This window comes from Balaenoptera acutorostrata, chromosome 16 (genome assembly GCF_949987535.1).
Source record: "Balaenoptera acutorostrata chromosome 16, mBalAcu1.1, whole genome shotgun sequence".
Taxonomy (NCBI): domain Eukaryota; kingdom Metazoa; phylum Chordata; class Mammalia; order Artiodactyla; family Balaenopteridae; genus Balaenoptera; species Balaenoptera acutorostrata.
This window is the reverse complement of record NC_080079.1, coordinates 50,971,731-50,993,422: the sequence shown is the minus strand read 5'-3', so window position 1 is coordinate 50,993,422 and position 21,692 is coordinate 50,971,731. Positions and strand designations below refer to the sequence as shown.

At 34.8% G+C, this 21,692-nt stretch overlaps 1 protein-coding gene and 1 non-coding gene across 4 annotated transcripts in view; both read right to left on the bottom strand.

Annotated features, from left to right (window-relative positions):
- Positions 1-21,692, bottom strand: part of WAPL (WAPL cohesin release factor) — a 77,136-nt gene that overhangs the window by 15,645 nt on the left and 39,799 nt on the right. For 2 of the 3 annotated variants that reach the window (XM_007174568.3, XM_007174569.3), the window contains exons 5-9: positions 7,211-7,306; positions 5,605-5,757; positions 5,193-5,329; positions 4,362-4,473; positions 1,947-2,174 (exon numbers count right to left, since the gene is read on the bottom strand). In XM_007174568.3, the coding sequence (XP_007174630.1) occupies positions 1,947-2,174; positions 4,362-4,473; positions 5,193-5,329; positions 5,605-5,757; positions 7,211-7,306 (726 nt within the window). The remainder of the gene's footprint in view (positions 1-1,946; positions 2,175-4,361; positions 4,474-5,192; positions 5,330-5,604; positions 5,758-7,210; positions 7,307-21,692) is intronic. The other variant, XM_057530821.1, reaches the window with a different exon arrangement.
- On the bottom strand, positions 4,211-4,283 carry TRNAW-CCA (transfer RNA tryptophan (anticodon CCA)). Its single transcript has one exon. It is a non-coding gene; the product is annotated as a tRNA-Trp (tRNA).

The window sequence follows — 21,692 nt, the reverse complement described above, 5'->3', positions numbered from 1 at the left end:
CAGATTAAATTTTGCTCAATTCTCATTCTAAGTCCCTGAAAGAGTAATGTAATGAGATCGGTACAGGTAGGTTAGCACCTGAGTCACAGAAGTGAAACTGAAGACTAATGAGGCTTTCTTTGCTTAGGAAGATTTGATGTTAATATAGCAAAGACTCATAAGATTTTATGCAAAAAAGGGACTTGACTGTTTGTTTCTATAGGCATAAAAAGGACTGTCTGGATATTTTAGGCTATACTCAGTATATAATAAGCTAGTATATTAAAACAGCCTACAATTCAAACATTTTATTTGAAACTGGAATAGTCCTTAAAGAGTTAAATCACAACCAAATCACTAATCAGAATGCTATTCAGCAATTGCGAGCTCTCAGTTATCTGAATTATATTTTAATGTTATAGTGTTAATGTTTTAAAGTATCTCTCCATGGCACATCAGGAGAAGCAATGTATTTCAAGGAAGAGGTTGAGCAATTAATAAAACAAAATTAATGTGTAGGAGATAGTCACTGTACGAAACAATGGCTATTGTTAAAATTTAAAACAAACACAATATCCAAGAATAGCTGAAGTTGGGGTGGGGGGAGGCAGGCATCCTAGTATTAGCAACTGTGTGTTCTGGTTTTAATCATGTGAGTTAACTACTTAACATAATATAACAAAGTTATTAGCTGGTATTTACCATCCTAATAAATTCCACAAACAATGGAGAAAATTCAATGAACAAGTTTCCCATCATGCTTTTAAGAGCGAATGCCTGTAAAGAATGTAAGTGTTCAACAGTATGGGAGATGAAATAATAATAATAACTTTAAAGAGCTGTATTTATTCCATTATGCAGCAAATAAAATTATAGGCTCAAATTTATTCTTTTATAGCATTAAAAATTAGTATATGTTGTAAAATTGTTAAAAGTAAATAAAAATTATGAATATATTTTAAAAGCAGTATACAAATAGTTTGGTGAGGTAGGATTGTTTAGCCACACTTTGAGCATAACAGCTATTTTCTAATTTTAATAAGTGAAAGTACTGAATACGTGTCAATTTTGTATCCTGCCTTTTAATGTTAACTTGTTTTACCCCTCAACCCTCCACTCTAACTGAATCTATTCCCTACTCTACCTTAACTAAACAGAGCAATAACCCTAAGTTCATATGTGGGTAGCACAAAGCATTCTGTAATTTTCGGAGGCAAATGTCTTCAGTTGTCAGTTTAGTGGGCAGCAGAAAAATCAATGTTTATATAGTTCAGATGTTGGAAATATCTGAAAGTCAGGTATATATAAATAATCTTATTTTTTCAAAATGACAAGGCCAATTCATCTTCTACTGGCCTACTAGTCTTTGGGGATTCTACAAGTTAAAGAAAGCCAGAGGAAAGTAGAACTAAAATCAACCGAAGGCAACATAGTCATCTTAAACTTAGGGAGTTGTATTGAGCATAAGGGTAGCCATGGCCATGACCCTGAGTATTAGGGACATTGCTCGACGGAAGGGCAGGTGCCTAGGAATCTTCCGAGTCTTGGTCCCTTGCAGCAGTTAATCAGACATCGTGAGATACTATGGAATAAATGAATGCTCATTGAAACTGGCTCTTTCTGAAGATCCTTTAAATCTTTATTCCTGAAACCCACAGAGGGTTAAAAATTCAAGTTCCTAATAGCCTAAATGTAGTCTCTACACTGAAAAAAAATTTTTTTCAAAAGGAAAGGATTAGGCAAAACACAATAAAAAATTTATTGGGAAAAAAAATCTAAATACCAATGGGCCAAGTTTAGAAATTTCAGGCAGGGAACAGAATTATGCTCAGAGCTAAACCTTAGAAGAATTTGCCAAATTGTAAACCAAGAGGTTAAATGATTTGTCCAAAGTCACACAGCTGCTGTGACAAATTAAAAACTTTCTGAAAGTAATTTTCATTTTACAATAGAAGGAAGGAACCCACCGTTATATTTTCTAGATCAAGGTGCTTGTTGTGTACAGTTTCACAGAGCCTTCGAATTTTTTCTTTTATTTTGTTCATGTCTTTTTCATTCAGCAGCTTAGCTGAAGAAGCATCTTGTTCCAGTTCTAGAAGTCGAATCATTAGATCTAGGCTAGCTCTATCAAGATCCATGTTCAAACGATCTCTACTCAGTATGTACATGAGGGCAGCTGTACAAAGGGACAGATTCTTCAACGGACCCCCCCCAAAAAAAAAAAAAAAAAAGTTAATGTAAGCAATTAGTGACAATTTCAGGAAACAAGACTATTTTGACATTTGTTCACATGTTGGAAACCTTGAATATGTTTTATTCAGTGAAAACCTTCCTCAAAATATTCTAGGGAAATGTGAATTAAATAAATACATAAATAAAGCACCACTGCTTAAGATTTTCCTTTCTACAGACCTTCCCTATATGAATGCCCCAGAGCTAGAAGCGTTTAAGTGGAATTACATATGTTTTTAGCCATTCTGTGCTAAATGAAGAGTTCACAAAACATTTTTTCAGCTACATAATCCTATTTTACAATACACTTCACTCTTTGTCCTTTATGATATAGTAAAGTCAAACTTCCGTTTAAAAATAATGTAGGGACTTCACTAGTGGAGCGGTGGTTAAGAATCCGCCTGCCAGTGTAGGGCACACGGGTTCGAGCCCTGGTCTGGGAAGATCCCACATGCCGTGGAGCAACTAAGCCCGTGTGCCACAACTACTGAGTCTGTGCATAACTACTGAAGCCCGCGTGCCTAGAGCCCATGCTCCACAACAAGAGAAGCCACCACAAATGAGAAGCCCGCGCACCACAAGGAAGAGTAGCCCCCGCTCGCCGCAACTAGAGAAAGCCCAAGCGCAGCAACGACGACCCAACGCAGCCAAAAAATAAAAATAAATAAAATCAATAATGTAAATGTGTTTTAAAATCTGTATCAGAAACTTAGCTATTTTTTTCCTGTAAAAATAAACACAGCTGGGTTTGTGTCAATACATAAAACTACGATGCTCAAATAAACATATTTAGACTCATTTCTTTAAAATAAACCTATCAGGTCTGGTCGAACCAAGTAATTTTTTAAAAACCATTAATATAATGTGCTCTCAAAATCATTCAGATCTGGTAGTTAGCACACTCTGCTTATAATAAAATCTACAAGTACTGAAGGTGATATAGGTAAGCATTAATATAACAAAGAGGTCTATGTTCGAATATTCCAACATTTGGGATATTACTTTTTTCCCCCCTACATATGTATTTATTTTTATTGAAGTATAGTTGATCTTACACTTATTTCAATGCACAGAAACACAATTAACTATCTAAAGATTTAAACTTTGAATCCCCAAAATTCAGACTAGGTGACTAATTAAATGCTTACAGAGCAAATATTTTTGGAAACAGGGATGTCACAGTACAGGCCTTAGGAGATCCACCGCCCCTAAGAACACACATTAATGCCTTGGTCCTCTCGTAACTGCATAAGAAAGCAAATTAATTCTTGTTCTCTTCTCCCTCATTGTTTTATACCTGCTACAACTTGGTAATGGAGTTCTCCTCACTCGGGATTAAGTATACTGCTTTCAGTTTCAGAAGACTCAATATTAGATTATGTCACCTAATCTGCACTTGGAACACAATTTCCCTGAACAAAAATATAATAAAGCCATCTCAAAATATCACTATTGATGATTAATAATGATTTTTTTCTAACTTTGAAAATGTTAAACCTGACTTTCATATGTAAATATGCTTTATTTTTAAGTGTCAAAGTCATAATGAAAATGAGGATATGATTCCTTTTCACAGTGGGATTCAACATCCAGACAAAATGCTAAAAAAAAATTAATATCAAAACTTTTTTTTCATGCTATTAATATCAAAAACTAGTAAAAGATTTTTTTTTCTAGTACTTTCTGATTCGAGGAAATCAGTACTTACAGAATTAAATATCCAGTATGGCATGGTATGTTAGCTACAGTATCCAGTATGGTATGGTATGGTATGTTATACAACGGTTAATAGGATATACTGACAAGTTAAGGAGGAAAAATGTCATGAGAAGATAATCTTAAATGACTTATTAAGCAAAAATTCTGGCATTAAGCTCTAAATATTTAGCACATAAAACTAACTCAACCCATAATGAGAAATATTTACAGATGAATATCCAATGAAGGTTGTTTTTTTTTTTTTCCTATTTTGGTCATGCCACGCAGCTTGTAGGATCTGTTCCCTGACCAGGGATCGAACCCAGGCCCCTGGCATTGGAAGCTCAGCATCCTAACCACTGGACCACCAGGGAATTCCCGAAGGTATTTCTCAGTAGCCAAATAAACTAGAATTCTAAAATAATGCTTCTCAATCCCAGAAACTTAAATACCTGATGATGCTGGGAATCATCCAAGGTTTTAAAGACCATTGCTACCATTCCATGTGCTCTCAGGTGCATTCGAAAACTGGGCATGGCACATTTAGTAGCCAAGCTAATAACACTAGAAGAAAATAGACTAGGTTAAGGGGGCTGAAGTTTTTTTATTTGCGTAATACCAAAATAAGCAAAAGGGCGCTCAGGGGTGGGGGTGTATGTGTGTCAAAGCATTGCCCATGCAGATCACAATATTAAAAACACGGGCAAAACAAGTTATTAAAAACTTACTGATGTGATTAGGTATGCTATATAAGAAATATGAATAACCCATGATCATCTTCAGTGTTTTCCTTACATTACTACTACCATTAAATGAAAAGCAAAAAAACCTCAGCTACCTTTCATAATGCTTCTGATCCATAAAGATTATAAATATCTAACTGGACATATTCCAAATGACTGGAGTTTAACTCAATCAAACCAAGATATTCAATCCATTACAGTATGTAAAAGATGATCCAAATCAAAACATGCTTAAATTAAATCAAATCTATCACTTGCATATGTAAAATCTGGGGCTAAAAGTACTTAAAATATTCTTTGGCATAACACTTTTAAGCAGCTGGAAACTGAAGCCTATGCTGTGCTAAAATGCTGTATCACCCAACTTTCCTTTGTGCATGTAGAATCAAGTCCCTTAAAAGAAATCAATCACATTTTAACATCACTGGCTATAACCTACACCTACGATAACAAAAATCACAAATGTTTGGCTCTAATGAGCTAGAAAATTTTAATGAGAAAGCACACACACAGTTTTCAAATATAAAAATAAGATCTTACCTAAGGCAACGTGTGTTTAGAGGCTGAGTGCTCTTTAAGCCACTTAACAAGTACTCAATGTCATCAGTGAACTCCTGATTTTCACCAAATTCCACCACATCATTGAAGTGCTTCACGTGCTGAACAACAGTATACAACTGCCAAGAAAAAAATATGTCCACCTCTTTTGTAACTATGAAGTAGCATATTTAAATATTTAAAGCACTTGCTATGCTTTATTTAAAAGTGTATAAAATAGTTTATTAGATGGCAACCAAAAAAAATGTTTTAAAAACATGGGTAGTAGTAGGACAAGATAAGTTTGTGGTTCAAAACTGAGTATCAGTGTACTGATATGTGTTCAAGACATTAAAAGGCTAAATTACATACGAAATTCTATCCATGTGCAGTAAAACTGTATATGGCTGCTTACTTCTTTGTCTTCTTTTCTGCATTTCAGTGCAGTAACTATATCTTGGTAGGGCTGAGTAGGTATTGTCACAGTTTTTATCACTTTGGGTGGTGGTGCAGGAGCCTTAAAAACTCCATCATCTTTTTGATTTTGCTCCTTTGAAGACAGCCTCACCTATTAATAAAGGTATTAAATTAGTTGTTCTACATAAATATATAAAAATAGTAACATCTCATCTACTTGGCAAATTTAGCTTAAGAGTAATAAAACCCTATTCTCCCCCTCAAAGGTAGGGGGAGGCCTCTGAAAGGTCACAAGGGATACTTTAAAATTCCATGCACTACAAGGTAAGACTCATATGTGTTTTATTCACAAAAGAACCACTCAGGAACTTATTCTGGTCTTTTTAACCTTACATTTCATACAATTTGTTATCCATCTCCAGGACCATTACAAGGAACAAAGAACCACCATTACATACATAAATAGTATTGATAAGCAGCTCAGGATAGACAGGAAAACTACAACAGATAGACAAAAGAATTTTTAAAGTACAGGAGTCCATAGTTCAGGGTAGGGGGGAAAAGCCATAATAAGAGCATGGTATTTAATTACTAATATACACAATAATGGTTTAATACTAGTGAAAGAAGTTTAATATATCAAGAAGACAGGGAACTGTACATTACATTTTAGAATGATCTCTATCCCTATTTTTTGTTGTTGTCTATAAAGAACCCATTCCTTGATAGCTCCGGAAGACTGAGGTGTCACCATTAATCTGTAAGTATTAATGCATGGTCCTACCAGTTATTCTGAAAAAAATAATTTGATAAGAATCTTTTTCAAATGTGTTTTGAATTGAACGGTATTACTGGAATGCAGGAAAAAGTTCTGCTCTGAAAAACAAATTAATCACTCAAAGACACTTTAAGATCAATGTAGGATATAATTTATAATATAGCTCTTAATCATTAATACAAACTTGAAATATGTAATTTATAATATAGCTCTTAACAGTTAATACGAACTTCAAATAATTTGCCCTTAAACACTAAATACTATAATTCCATAAAATGTCAGGAGTGAAAAAAGTAGTCCAATATTTTTTAAGGCTTTCATTTATAACCGAGCAACACCAGAATTTCTGTTATCCTGTCCACAATCCTTACTTTTCCAATGAATTAAACTAAAGCCACTAAATTTTAGTAAGGAAGTTGAAAATAAACTGTTAAACAGAAAAGCCAGAGACTTTCAAATTATGAATGAAGATAGCAACTGCTTAATTTAAAATTCATTACACAAACATGAAATTAAAAAGTACAAGGGTAAGCTGTGACAAAGTGAGAGAGTGGCATGGACATATATACACTACCAAACGTAAAATAGATAGCTAGTGGGAAGCAGCCGCATAGCACAGGGAGATGAGCTCGGTGCTTTGTGATCACCTAGAGGGGTGGGATAGGGAGGGTGGGAGGGAGGGAGATGCAAGAGGGAAGAGATATGGGAATATATGTATATGTATAACTGATTCACTTTGTTATAAAGCAGAAACTAACACACCATTGTAAAGCAATTATACTCCAATAAAGATGTTAAAAAAAAAAAAAAAGTACAGTTCACTTACTGTGACACTCTGAGGTTTTACTACTGGTGGCCCAGGTAGTTCTTCTGAATCTGGATGGTTCCAATGCCTGGCATTATATACAGCTTTTGTAGGAGACTAGAGAAATGAGGAAAAGATCAACTGTTTCCATCTTACTTTGCATACTTATAAAATTACCTCATTTTAAAACTAAAACTAAAAATCATAAAGAGTAATTTAAATACATAGACATATATCCTAGACAGAGCAGGAAAGACAGTATCTGGCTTACACTCCCACCATGCTCCCATGCCGATGGCAGACATGGAGTCACAGTGCTATTCTGACACAAAATCGACAATCAGTGTTCTGGGCGATTATTACCAACCAAGAAAAGAAATTAAACCTCTTGCCAGGCTTATATTAACTTATAATTATATTGACTAATCAATATAGTTAAATTCAACCTGTTCTTTATTCCTCATACTGCTGATTCATGCCCCACATTCTTCCAACAATGAAAATCAGGCAGGTTATGACAAGGGATAAAAGTCCTTATTCATTTAAGTGAAACTGGTGAGGCCAGATGAGTGCCGTTATTCAAGTTTTCAGGTTTTATAAAGGTAAATATGGTATGTATAACATGTATTACATAACACACTGGAATCTAAAGCAGTACTATATACTAAAATACATGCAAAATGTATAAAAATTCACACCAGGCGGGATAAAGATGTAAATTGCCCCACCCCAGTTCAGATTAGTTTGCTGCCAAATCAATATACTATAAACTTAATGAAAAAAAACTTTGTTTTAACACTTTGAATTTCAGAATTGAGGATAAATAACTGTGAGCCTGCATGATCAAATCCATAGGATTAAATCTGTATAAAAGGAACAAATCCTCACTTTCAAAAGAGGATTGATTAAACAGACTGACATTTTCTCCATCCTTTACAAAAGTGATGTTAAATTATGTCCTTTAAACTTCAAATAAATAATCTCATTAGAAATTTTTTGTTTTTTAGAGTGTAATTAATTAATGATCTTCATACTTTCAGTACTACATAAAAAAATAAAGAGTACAAAAGAAACATACTTCAAGACTGGCCAAAAATCTGCATTAAAAAATTAACCATCTTCCCTTATTAGCTGCAGTGAAGTAACATAATTGGAATTAAGCATCATACAAAGTTATCTTTTTATACAAATATTATCTTCAAAATAACCATGCTGTGACAAAGACAACAGTGTAAGCTCCACAAGAACTGGTTTTTCAAAAGATAAAAGTTTAAACTGACTCACGTATTAAATTTGTCAGAAAATCTTAACAGTAAAAGGAATCTACTGTGAAACTTACATAAAGCAGAAAGTCTCATTTGTATTGTGTATATGAACGTATTATTCTTATATATCAGGTTAGCATAAAGTAATGCAGCATTAGTAATCTAAAGCAATTTATGTACTCATGCAATGACTTGATCAAGCCCCCTAAGGCACAACCATACAGAGCAGACTGAACATAAATTTTTAAACCTAGCTCTATTCCTTACTATTTTTCTCTCAAACATTATCTATATAATCTACATGCCTGCTAACTGTTAGATCCCTCATTTAAGCAACCTCTAATCCCCAAAGCACAGCCATAAGCTCAGGAAGATAACAGACTTTTGAAAGGAATAGGTGCCTCAAGGCTTAAGCACTTTACTTATTTTTAAAAAGCACTGATTTCAGGTAACAAACAATCTTTTGGATAACAAAAAGGTTATCTGGTTCCACAGGTAACAAAATAGCACAGTCAGGTCAATGTTCTAAATTAAACAGACCCTGGAGATAGGGATTGACATATACACACTACTATATATAAAACAGATAACTAATAAGGACCTACTAGATAGCACAGGGAACTCTACTCAATACTCTGTAATGGCCTATATAGGAAGAGAATCTAAAAAAGAGTGGATATATGTATATGTATAACTGATTCACTTTGCTGTACACCTGAAACTAACACTGTAAATCAACTATACTCCAATAAAAATTTTAAAAAGATTAATACCAAAAAATATATATAAATTAAACAGACCCCCTTCCAGTTAATTGTGAGTGGCAATATATACCTAACAGTTATAAAGGAGACAGGAACCAGATGATCCAGATAAATAGTAAGCTCTACTACTGCTTGTTACTAAACATTATTCTCATCTGTAAAATGGGGTTAATAACAGTACCGACTGTAAAGGGTTGTTGTGAGGATTAAATGAATATATGTAAAACACATATTAGAGTGCCTGAAACAATATGTGCTATACAAGTTTTACTGCTGATAATTCAAGTTATAATAATTGTTATGTGATGATGTGCAATTCTGAGTTCAGCATCTTCATAAAAAGAATTGGAGTATATGGTCTACCCACATAACAGAGGGACTGCAATAAAAGGGATAACTGACATGAACACACTCTGTTAACAAATATTATTATTATAAAAAGTAGACTGGGATATACTGTTCTAATTCATCTCAAAAGTAATTGAATGATATGCCTGATAAATACAGAGGCAAAAATCCTCAACAAAACACTAGAAAACTAAATTCAATAGCACATTAAAAGGATCATACACCATAACCATGTAGGATGTATCCCTGGGATGTAAGGATGGTTCAACATATGAAAACCAACCAATGTGATACACTGCCTTAACAGAATGAAGGACAAAAATCACATAATCATCTCAATTGGTGCAGAAAAAGTATTTAACAAAATTCAACTCTCTTTCGTGAAAAATTACTCAACAACAGGAACAGAAGGAAAGTACCACAACATAGAGGTCATATTTTAAAAGCCTGCTGCTAACATCATACTCAACAGTGAAAAACTGAAAGCTTTTCCTCTAAGATCAGGAACAAGGCAGGGATGCCGATGCTCACTGATTCTACATACTAGCAAAAGTAATTAGGCAAGAAAAAGAAATAAAAGGCATCCAAATCAGAAAGAAAGAAGTAAAATTTTCTCTATTCACAGATATAATCTTGTATATAGAAAACCATAAAGATTCCATCAAAAAAAAACCCTGTGAGAATAAATGTATTCAATAAAGCTGTATGATACAAAACTCATTTGCATTTCTATACACCAACAAAAAACAATCAAAAGAGGAAATGAAGAAAATTCCATTCACAGTAACATCAAAAAGAATAAAATACTTAGGAATAAACTTAACCAAGGACGCAAAAGATCTGTACACTGACAACTACAAAATGTTGAAAATAAAGGCACAAAGAAATGGAAAGACATCCTTTGTTCATGGATTAGATGACTTGATACTGTTAAAATGGTCATACTACCCAAAGTGACCTGCAAATTCAATGCAGTTCCTGTCAAAATCCCAGTAATAATTTTTACAGAAATAGACAGAATGAACCTAAACTTCATATGGAATGCCAAAGGACCCTGAATAGCCAAAACAATCTTGAGAAAGAACAAAAAACTCAAAGGCCCCACACTTGCTGATTTCAAAACATTGCAAAGCTACAGTAATCAAAGAGTAGGCTACTGACATAAAGACAAATATATAGACCAACAGTACAGAATAGAACGCCTAGGAATAAATCCACATATATATGGTCAAATGATCTTCACCAATGGAGACAGTCTCTTCAATAAATGGTGATTGGAAAACTGGATATCCACATGCAAAAGAATGAAACTGGACCCTTATCTTATACCGTACACAAAAAACAACTCAAAATGTATTAAAGACTTAAAGACTTAAACATAAGACCTGAGCTAAAAACTCCTAGAAGAAAACATGGGAGAAAAAAATACATAACCCTGGTCTTGGCAATGACTTCTTGCCAAGAAGCACAAGCAACAAAAGCAAGCATAGACAGGTAGGACTACATCATAAAAAGCTTCTGCACAGCAAAGAAAACAATCAAGAGTGAAAAATGCAACCTATGGAATGGAAGAAAATATTTGCAAACCATATATCCGATAAGGGATTATTATCCAAAATATATAAGGAACTCCTACAAGTCAATAGCAAAAACAAACAAAACAAAAAACAAAACAACAACAACAAACCCTGACTAAAAAACGGGCAAAGGACTTGAACAGAAATTTCCCCAAAGAAGAAATGGCCAATAGGTATACAAAAAGATGATCAACATCACTAATCATAAGAGAAATGCAAATCAAAATCACAATGAAATACCACCTCGCACCCATTAGGATAGCCACTAGCAAAAGAACAGAAAATAACAAGTGTTGGCAAGGACGCAGAGAAATTGGAACCCTCATGCAGTGCTGGTGTGAATTTAAATAATGAAGCCATTATGGAAAACAGTATGAAGGTTCCTCAAAGAATTAAAAGTAGAACTACCACATGATCCTGCAATCCCACTTTCAGGTATTTATTCAGAAGAATTAAGAGCAGGATCTCAAAAAAATATTTGCACTCCCATGTTCAATGCAGTATTTTTCACAACAGCCAAGAGGTAGAAACAACCTAACCATCCATCAACAGATGAATAAAGAAAATGTTACATATCCATACAACAGAATATTATTCAGCCATAAAAGAGAAGGAAATCCTATCATATGCTACAACATGAACCTTCAGGATGTTACCCTAAATGAAATAAGCCAGTCACAGAAAGACTTTAAAACTGCATGATTCCACTTATGAGATATCTAGTCAAACTCATAAAAACAGAAATGGTGGTTGCCAGGGGCTGGAGGGAGACTGAAGTAAGAAGTTACTATTCAATGGGTATAGAGTTTCAGTCATGCAAGATGAAAAAATTCTAGAGATCTGTGGTACAATACTGTGCTTACAGTTAACAATACTGTACACTTTAAATGTTCCTAAGAGGGTAGACATCATGTTGTGTTTTCTACCACAATAAAAAAAAAAAAAAACTTTGAAAAGGCTTTGAAGCTTAAAAGTATACAGAATAACTGCATAAGTTATATTCAAAAGATACATTCAATGAACATTTTGTTTACTCTGTTGAACTAGGCAGCTTAGTAAATACTATTATTTTAAAAGTTTTGACAAGGTTTTGCCATTTTAATGCTAACGATTAATCTAAAAGAAAGTGAATCCAATGAGAACTGTTCCTCGACTATTCATTATTTCAAAGTTTTACAAGGTTAATATAGAGTTTATTATCGGCAGCAGGAGGAGATGAAGATACACCCTACTATCTAAAAATTAAAATAAAAAATAACATCTGGATGTGGCTAATACACACACACGGGGTGGGGGGTGGCAGAGGTTATGACAACACTGACCAACTGAGCTCTTCACATCATTCCAAATAGTATAACAATTCCACATGCACCTAAGTGAATTGTATATGGAAACCATACAACACTACTATGTCACATAATAATGTCACTCAGTGAAAGTGACTGTGTACAGTATCTGCAAATATACCAGATAGCAATCAACTTTTCATGGAAAATGAAAATCACTCCTATCATTTAGCAACCTTAGCTAAGTTTTAACTGGGTCATTCTGATTACACCACCAGGCTTATCTTTAATTCTTGTTAATTTTTTTCTGGTTTAAAAAGCAGATGCACCATATTAACCAGATTCCTTAACTTTTCTATGTTAAAATATTTGTGGATTCTGTTTCCTCTGAAATGTAATGGGAAGAATACTTAGAACAAAATAAGCAGAAAGCTCTTAAGACTACTCTAACATCCTAAAGATTTGCAATCATTGTAGCACATTTCAGTCCTAGTAATCTTAAACATACTATTCCTTTCTTTCAGTTCTCCAGGGGCATGACAAACAAGGAGAACCTCAAATGTAACACTGTATTACAGCTAAGGAAAAAATATGCCAGTGACAGACCCTAGAGCATTTATCCATGAGAGGGAATCCAGTATCTACAAAAACAATGGATTAAAAATTGGTTTTTACAATTATAATGCCAAGGCTGTGGTTAACAGATTGGCTTGTTAAATCACAATTATAAAGCAGAGGTAAGAAGAGTTCCTTCATGAAAAGCTAAGAAGAAATTACAGTATTGTTATCCTTTATTGAGCTGGCTCTCAAAAGGGAAAAAAATTGGAATAACCGCTTTTAAGCCATATGAATTTTTTAGCAGTACCAAACTTATTTCTGAGTTTTAAAGAGTACTATGTATACTGTGTACTAAAGGAGAACAAACATAGTAAGCCGATTAGAATTCATCCAGCCTTACCCACACAAGGATGTCATAACAGAATTGCACTCTTACCAGTAATTCAATCAGCACATTCTAAAACTAAATGAGTTCTGAAAAAGCAAAGTGCCACAACGCACCACTGTGCGTGTGTGTGTTTGTGTGCACGCACAGTACTTTAGTGGCAATTCAAAAAGGGGGAAAATTAATCTGAATTTGGCTTTTTAAATAAATTGTTAAGTTTGTTTGTTTTTTCCTAAAGATGGGCAGTAGAAGCAGAGGGAATTTGAGGAAGAAAGTTTTACAAAGATTAGGGTACCTTTTAGCTCTTTAGAACTTTCTTTTAAGCATAATCATATAATCTCAAACTGTCTTAAACTATGACCAAAAAAGCTTTAAAGTAAATTTTCATAATTTGTTAAATATTCAGGGCATTAAATTATTTGAGGAAAAACTGCAGCTATCCCTAAACTAAAACCAAGAATGTCTGTACTGCTAAGAACTAGACATTTAGAATATGTTAAGATAGAGCACTATGCAAAGAATATAATCCACAGGCACACGGGAGAAGTAGAGCTGAAAATCTTTCTTTTCTCCCTGATTCAATTAAGTGCTACAGATAAACCTTTCAAAGATACAGCTGCTATTTTTATGAAGAAACTTGTCAATTCCTATCCACAAGAAGAACAATACACCTACTACTCAGTTGTTTTAACTTCAAAAGTATTTATACCAATATTATAAAACTTTATAAAAGCAAGCATTGCCATATCAGAATATCACCTTGAAATAGCATAACCTGAACATAAGCTCTAAAAAAGTCCAGGTAACAAAGCATAAAATCCAATACTTGGCCCTTTGTGAAAACTAATACAACTAAGCCTACAACTCAACAATTGTTAAATAAAAAGATACTAGAGGGGGCTTCCCTGGTGGCGCAGTGGTTGAGGGTCTGCCTGCCAATGCAGACGACACGGGTTCGAGCCCTGGTCTGGGAGGTTCCCACATGCCGCGGAGCGGCTGGGCCCGTGAGCCACAGCTGCTGAGCCTGTGAGCCACAGCTGCTGAGCCTGCGCGTCTGGAGCCTGTGCTCCGCAGCGGGAGAGGCCGCGATAGTGCGAGGCCCGCGCACCGCGATGAGGAGTGGCCCCCGCTTGCCACAACTGGAGAGAGCCCTCGCACAGAAACGAAGACCCAACACAGCCAAAAATAAGTAAATTAATTAATTTTAAAAAAAAATTTCTATGAGAACAAAGCTTTAAAAAAAAAAAAAAGATACTAGAATGAGCCATGATGAAAAATCAGCTGAAATAAGCATCAGTTTTACAACTAAAAATATCACTAAATATAGAATGGACCAGCTGTATTAGGGAGATGATTTATCAAATTTAGAAACACAAAAAGAGAAGCTGAAAATATCTTGAGACACCTATGGGTAGACAGAGAATGTTCATTCTCCCCTTCGTTTTCCTCTTAAGAATATTTAGCTGGACACATGCTTGCCCTGATTTTCCAACATCTCTTGCTACCTGTGTGGGCACGTGACCAGGTTCTAGTCAATCAATGAACAGAAGTAGGGTACACCTTCTGGGTCCTGGCCTTCTAGGGATGGTTCTTTGCCTCCCCTTCCCGTTCTTACTATTTGTACTCTTCAATACTCTACAGATGGTAGAACACCACCCACAGAGGAAGGGGTCCCTGACAATACAGCAACTTGAAAATAGTCCAGAGATAAACAGCCAAGGTCTGATACGCCACAGAAAAATAAGCTACCAATTAAAAACTAACTTGAGATTTCTTTTACAGTAGTTGAGGCAAATGCTACGACTGAAATTAGGACTAAATAATGATAGGGATGTGCTGAATATATAAGATTTTGCCAACACTGGATTTGTATATACATAACCTACACATGTATAACCTTAAAAGAAACAATTTGAAGGATATAAAGAACATTTAAGAGAAGAAGGAAAAAACCAAGGAAAAATACAATCTAAAGCCAACTATTTTTAAAACAAACGTAAACATATATATTCTGAGGAATATCTGTGAACTCACATGGTACAATTTCCAAGAGTTATTACTAAATAAAAATTTAAATAGAAAGCAAAGTGCCAAAGTGCACATACAGATGCTACCTTTTATATAAGAAAGGGGGAAAATAAGAAAATTTGTGCTTATTTTTATAAAAAGAAATACAGAAAGGATAAAGCAGGGAAGTCAGTTCCCTACCAGGGGTGAGTGATGGGCTAGAACATCACTCAGTGAAGTGACCCTTCATTGAATTACCTTTTTGTATAGTGCTGACTTTTGGAAGCATGCTAATGTTGTGCATATTCAATCAAATAAATTAAATAAATGAGAATGAAAGGGGATAAAAACCTAAAAGTGAAAGCAAACCAGAACACATAAACCTACTCATAATTCAAATAAATAGCAAATACAATGAAGGGAAGATAGAAAGAAAAGACAGGCAGACAGAACTAATTTAAATAACTTATGAACACAGTATTTGACTTTATACCTTGAGTCAGTGGCAGTGTAGGGTAGGGCAAGTGCAGGATTACAAATAAATCCTAAACACAGTAGTAGAGTTATTTATTGTAGTGGAATGGACAAAGCAATTCTCAAACTATTTTAGATGCATTATAGATTTTAGTAAAAGTGTTGATATTGCTGGGAGTCAGGGTTAAGACAGAAGGCAAGAAAGAACCCTGTAGGGATGGACTAATATTGAAGTTAGTGTGAACACATGATTTCTAAAACAGATATGTGCATATGCAGGAATCCATATGCATATACATGAATGTTTCCTATCTCCATCTACTACTAAAAGGGCCAAGAAGTGATGACCACATCTACTGACCAGATCTTGGTCTCTAGTACCATTCCCCACTAAAGGGAATGGAGACTTCTCAGAGAATGGGCTTAATTCCAGGGCTGGAGCAGAGCAGGTACAATATGAATCTGGAAAACTGTTATGTCAATAAGTAAGAAAATGCCCATAGAATGATGGGGGTATGTCACAGAGATGGAAGAGCCAGACTAGCCAAATCAGGACAAATGTACCTCCAAAATAAATAATGAATTATGAACCATTAGGCAGGAATTCATGAGTCCATACTGATAAAAGAAAAATAAAACCAAACAAATAAAATAAATAAATAAACGGGGAGAACTGACTAAATGAATATTTTGCAAGCAGCACGCAAACACTGAATCAGGAAAGCATCATCATGTATATCAAATCTAAGAGTATGAAGAACAAGGTATTTGAATAGTCTCTTCAAAGACTGCTTTTTAGTTGCATGGGGAAGAAAATAATTATACAGCAGAGGAACAGACAACCCCTTAACTGGGTGATCATAATTAACATTCTCCAGAGGTGGCACGCTGAAAAGAATACATCATCACTTACACAGTATCCCAGCCTAGAATGAATAACCTGAATACAATCATGAAGAAACTTCAGATTAAACCAAAATGAGAAGCTTTTTTTTAAAGGGGGATCAGGGGATGTCAACGTCATGAAAGACTACAGAAATGTTCCTGGTTAAGAGACTAAAGACACAGCTAAACAGCTAAATGAATGACAGCTAAATGAAATACCTCACCCTAGACTGGATCCTGTAGCAGAGATGAGAAAATGCTACAAAGGACATTACTGTGTCAACTGACAAAACTGACACAACAGATTAGGTAAAAATACTGGACCAATGTTAAATTTACTAAAGATGATTACTGTGATGTGGACATGTAATTGATTAGGAAGTACACACTGTATTTAGGGTACAGGGCTAATTATATATATATATATGAACTTACCCTTAAATATTCAGAAAAAATACGTATGTATGAATATATATACACACAAACACAGAGAAAGAACAAAGGAAAAAGCGAATATTAAGATAATATTCGTAAGGAATGTTTGTTGTACTATTTTATTTTTGTAACTCTTCTGTAATTTTGAAATTATCTCCAAGTACAAACTATTTTTAAATTATTTCCAGATAAAAAATGTTAAAAATCTTTTAAAATTCTCTCAGAAAACTTGTAAAATAGAAAAAGTATAAATCATCATTCTATCAGTTAATATTTTAATTTCCATGAAACAACTAAATCAAATTCAGACAACAGTAAAAGAAAGTAAGAAATCAAAGAGTAATAAAAAGATGAATTCAAGTTTAATACTGGCAATCCTACAAAATGGGAAGGGATAAAGATATTCTTCATTTATGTTCTTAAATCAAATGTTAATTAAATAGCCCATCAATAACAAATGAAATAGCAATACTTCTTAGCTGAGGCACAGAAAAAGATGAAAACATAACCCATACCTGGCCCAAGGGTAGTAAGAGTTTTCTGTTTTTAATGTCCCCTCCTAAAAAGAAAACGGGCCACTGATAATCTTCTCTGCCCTGGCTTCTAAGAAGCTCAAAGTTGTATTTGTGGTAGGTCCCCAGGAAATCCATCAAGACAAAAAGGCTTGAATTTTGGCTTCAACTCATCTATTCCTTACTTTTTCTTAACACAGTTTCCTCATTTATTTCCAATCTGGTTCTACCAAATTTGTCTCTGTTCACTATAAGAACAGACCCAGAAACAAGGCAGATAACAGAATGAGGAGACAAAGACACTGAAAATAACTGTAACTATATTCCACATATGTAAGAAAGTAGGGAAAACAACTCAGTACGTTAAGTAGACAAGAAAGATATAAAATAGACCCAAACTAAACTTTCAGAGATGGGATTAATAGCTGATTAGACGCTGTAGAAGAACCTGAAAATGGGCAACAGAAACTATCTAAACTATCTCCAAATAAAACCAAGACTGAAAAAATTAAAAAGATGGAAAGAATGTCAGCACACACTGGGACAAGTTCACCCAGCCCAATAAATGTATGAGAAAGTAAAAATTAACTCCCTTCACAGATGGTACTTTGCCCTGAACCTCTCAAACACTGTTTCATTTAAATTTTACCCAAACTCCCCAGTTCCCCCAAAATCCTACAAAAACTTTTCTTTGGTAAGACGCCCCTTGGTTTCTCTGCTGTGCAGTATCCTTTATTGCAATAAGTCAATAAGCCTTATTCTGTCAGACTACAGGTTATACGTGTTGATCTTAGGCTGATTCAAGCAAGACAGTATAATAAGAGTCCCCAGAGGGGGACAGAGAGCCAAAAACTATTTGAAGAATATTGGCTAAAATTTTCCCAAATTTGATGTTTACCAATTTTCAAACATAAAATAGCCAAACATTTAGTCTATATGAAGATTCTTTGCTGAAAGATACTTCCAAAAATCCTAGAAATACACATTTATGAATACCTTCTGTATCTCAGACACTAAGAATTTAAAGGTGAAAAAATATATGGTCACCATCCCCAAAAAACTCCCAATATTTTACATCTAATGTTAATTTATGGTCATCATTAGCATAAAGTCGTAAGACTATCAATAAAAGAAAGTTCAGCAAAGAGTTTTCTGGATGTCAGAATCCAAATGAACTCTAAATAAAATGTACTACAAACTGGAAAACCAAATTCCAAACTATAAACAACCTAATACACACACACACACACACACACACACACACACACACACACACACACACACACACACACACACCCCTCTCTCTCTCTCTCTCTCTCTCTCTCTCTCTCTCTCCCCCTCTCCCTCTGTCAAATATTTGTTCGAGTTCCCATGCTCTTGATTAACCCATGGCTACATTTTCTCATTTCAAACTTCATTTTCTGGGAAATAAGTTATAGTGAAATATTTTGAACTTTCAAACTTTAAAGGAACCTGAACTACAGAAAATAAAAAGATTAATGGTGCTTTTATTCCTTATTAAAATCCTTCCAGAATAAAATATTACAGGAAAAAAAACACCAGAATTAGATCTCATAAAGAAAATAACTTACACTTTCCTACATCTTTATAGAATACAGATCAATGATTTAAGTACGTGGTTCAATGTTTAAGTTAAATACTATCTATATAAAAGGAAGACAGATACTCCTGCTTTGGAACAAACACAATGAGTATGAAATACTAAGACTACTCAAAAGTTTCCGTGGGGGAAAAACATTCTACCTCACTTTCTAAGACACTTACTTATCTTTCTCCTTTTTATATCCCCAGTACCTAGTACTGTGAAATGCAGGTATTACGTAAAAACAATGACAAAGAAAAGTCAACTAAAACTGACCCTCTTCCATACCCAGGCTCAGCCAGAACACGCTCAGCTTCAACAACTCTTTGACTCATCAACCTGCTTTTTACTTTTACACTTTGGCCAGCATCCCTCATCAGCAGACCAATGGCTAGAGTCTCTCTTTTTTTGGGGGCTTCACGTTTATCTATGTCTCAGGTTTCTAGTCCATGAGACTATAGTGAATCTCATACTGCTATCTCGATGACTGGATCCCAGGATGGTCAATGAATCCCCAGACACAGAACAAAGGTAACCATGGGTAAAACAATTTGACAGAAAAATAAGCTGCTTCATCAGAGTGAGTTCTAACTGCTGGAGAAGGATACTATAAAGGAACATCTGTTCTTGGGTGAGAGGTGGAACTATCTGTCCTTTAAAATCTCTTCAATTGTAAGATTCTGTTTTTAAGCTGACAACCTATATATATAAACTCATTTTATAAAACAAAAAAAAATGAGTTTACAAAACTATAAAAACTATACTTAACTTTAAAACTGCAGCTTTACACAATTCTAACTTTTGAATACAGCTAAATATATAACCATGATTTATACTGATAATCAAGTTTTAATTCAACTGCCCATAAACCCACTATCCTATGTCATATTGAATGACAGGAGGGAAGAAGAAAAAGAAGTCCAGAATGTTCCTTTGAGAGTCAAACAAAAGACAGTACCAGATGGGCCCAGCATTAAACCACAGGGAAATGATGAAAGTGAAGGTATAAATATTTGAGAACTGAAACTGAGACTGACATCGTGGTTAGTTTCATCAATGACCCAGCAGATAGTCTTAACGGGCAAAATAAGATGGCCAAAGCCCAAGGTAAAATATAACCCTCCAAGCACTGAAGGTTAGTTGGGATGATTATACAGATAATCCCTTAGGAAGAGAGCAAACTGGCAGCAGCTGAATGGAAAGCTAGAAATCAAACAAAAAGCAGGGCAGGCAGAAAAAATGATCTAAGTTTATCAGCACATACAGGGTTGGCCAAAAAGCTCCTTCAGTTTTTAAGTAAAAATAAAAGACATATTTTTCATTTTCCCCAACAACTTTATTGAACAACATATTCACTGTTTTGTTCCACTACCTTCTGCCATTTTTCAGGCAATTTCATAATTCCATCTTCCCAAAACTTTTTATCTTTCTGAGCAAAGAACTGTTCCAGGTGCCTTTTACAGTCTTCCAGGGAATTGAAAATTTTTTCCATTAAGAGAATTCTGTAAAGACCAAAATAAATGGAAATCCAAAGGTGCAATGTCTGGTTAATATGGCGGATGAATCAGAACTTCCCAGCCAAGCTGTAACAGTTTTTGCCTGGTCATCAAAGAAACATGTGGTCTGGTGTTATCCTGATGGAAGATTATGCGTTTTCTGTTGACTAATTCCGGATACTTTTCGTCCAGTGCTGCTTTCAGCTGGTCTAACTGGGAGCAGTACTTGTTGGAATTAATCGTTTGGTTTTCCAGAAGGAGCTCATAATAGAGGACTCCCTTCCAATCCCACTGTATACACAACATCACCTTCTTTGGATGAAGACCAGCCTTTGGTGTGGCTGGTGGTGGTTCATTTCGCTTGCCCCACAATCTCTTCCATTCCACATTATTGTACAGTATTCACTTTTCATCACCCATCACAGTTTGTTTTACAAATGGAACGTTTTCGTTACAATAAGTAGAGAATCGCATGCGGAAATATGGTCAAGAAGGCTTTTTTTGCTTAACTTATGTGGAACCCAAACATCAAAGCAATTACATAACCAAGCTAGTGAAAATGATTTTCAACACTTGATTTGGATATTTTGAGTATGTCGGCTGTCTACCACGTGGTATAACGTTGACTGTTCTCAATTAACGTCTCAATTTGATCACTATCAACTTCAGCTGGTCTACCCGACCGTGGAGCACTGTCCAGCGAGAAATCTCCAGCACAAAACTTTGCAAACCACTTTTGACACATTCGATCAGTCACAGCACCTTCTCCATACACTGCACAAATCTTTTTGTGCGCTTCAGTTACGTTTTTACCTTTCTTGAAATAATAAAGCATAATATGCCGAAAGTGTTGTTTTCTTCCATCTTCAATATTAAAATGGCTACACAAAAATTCACCAATTCTGATC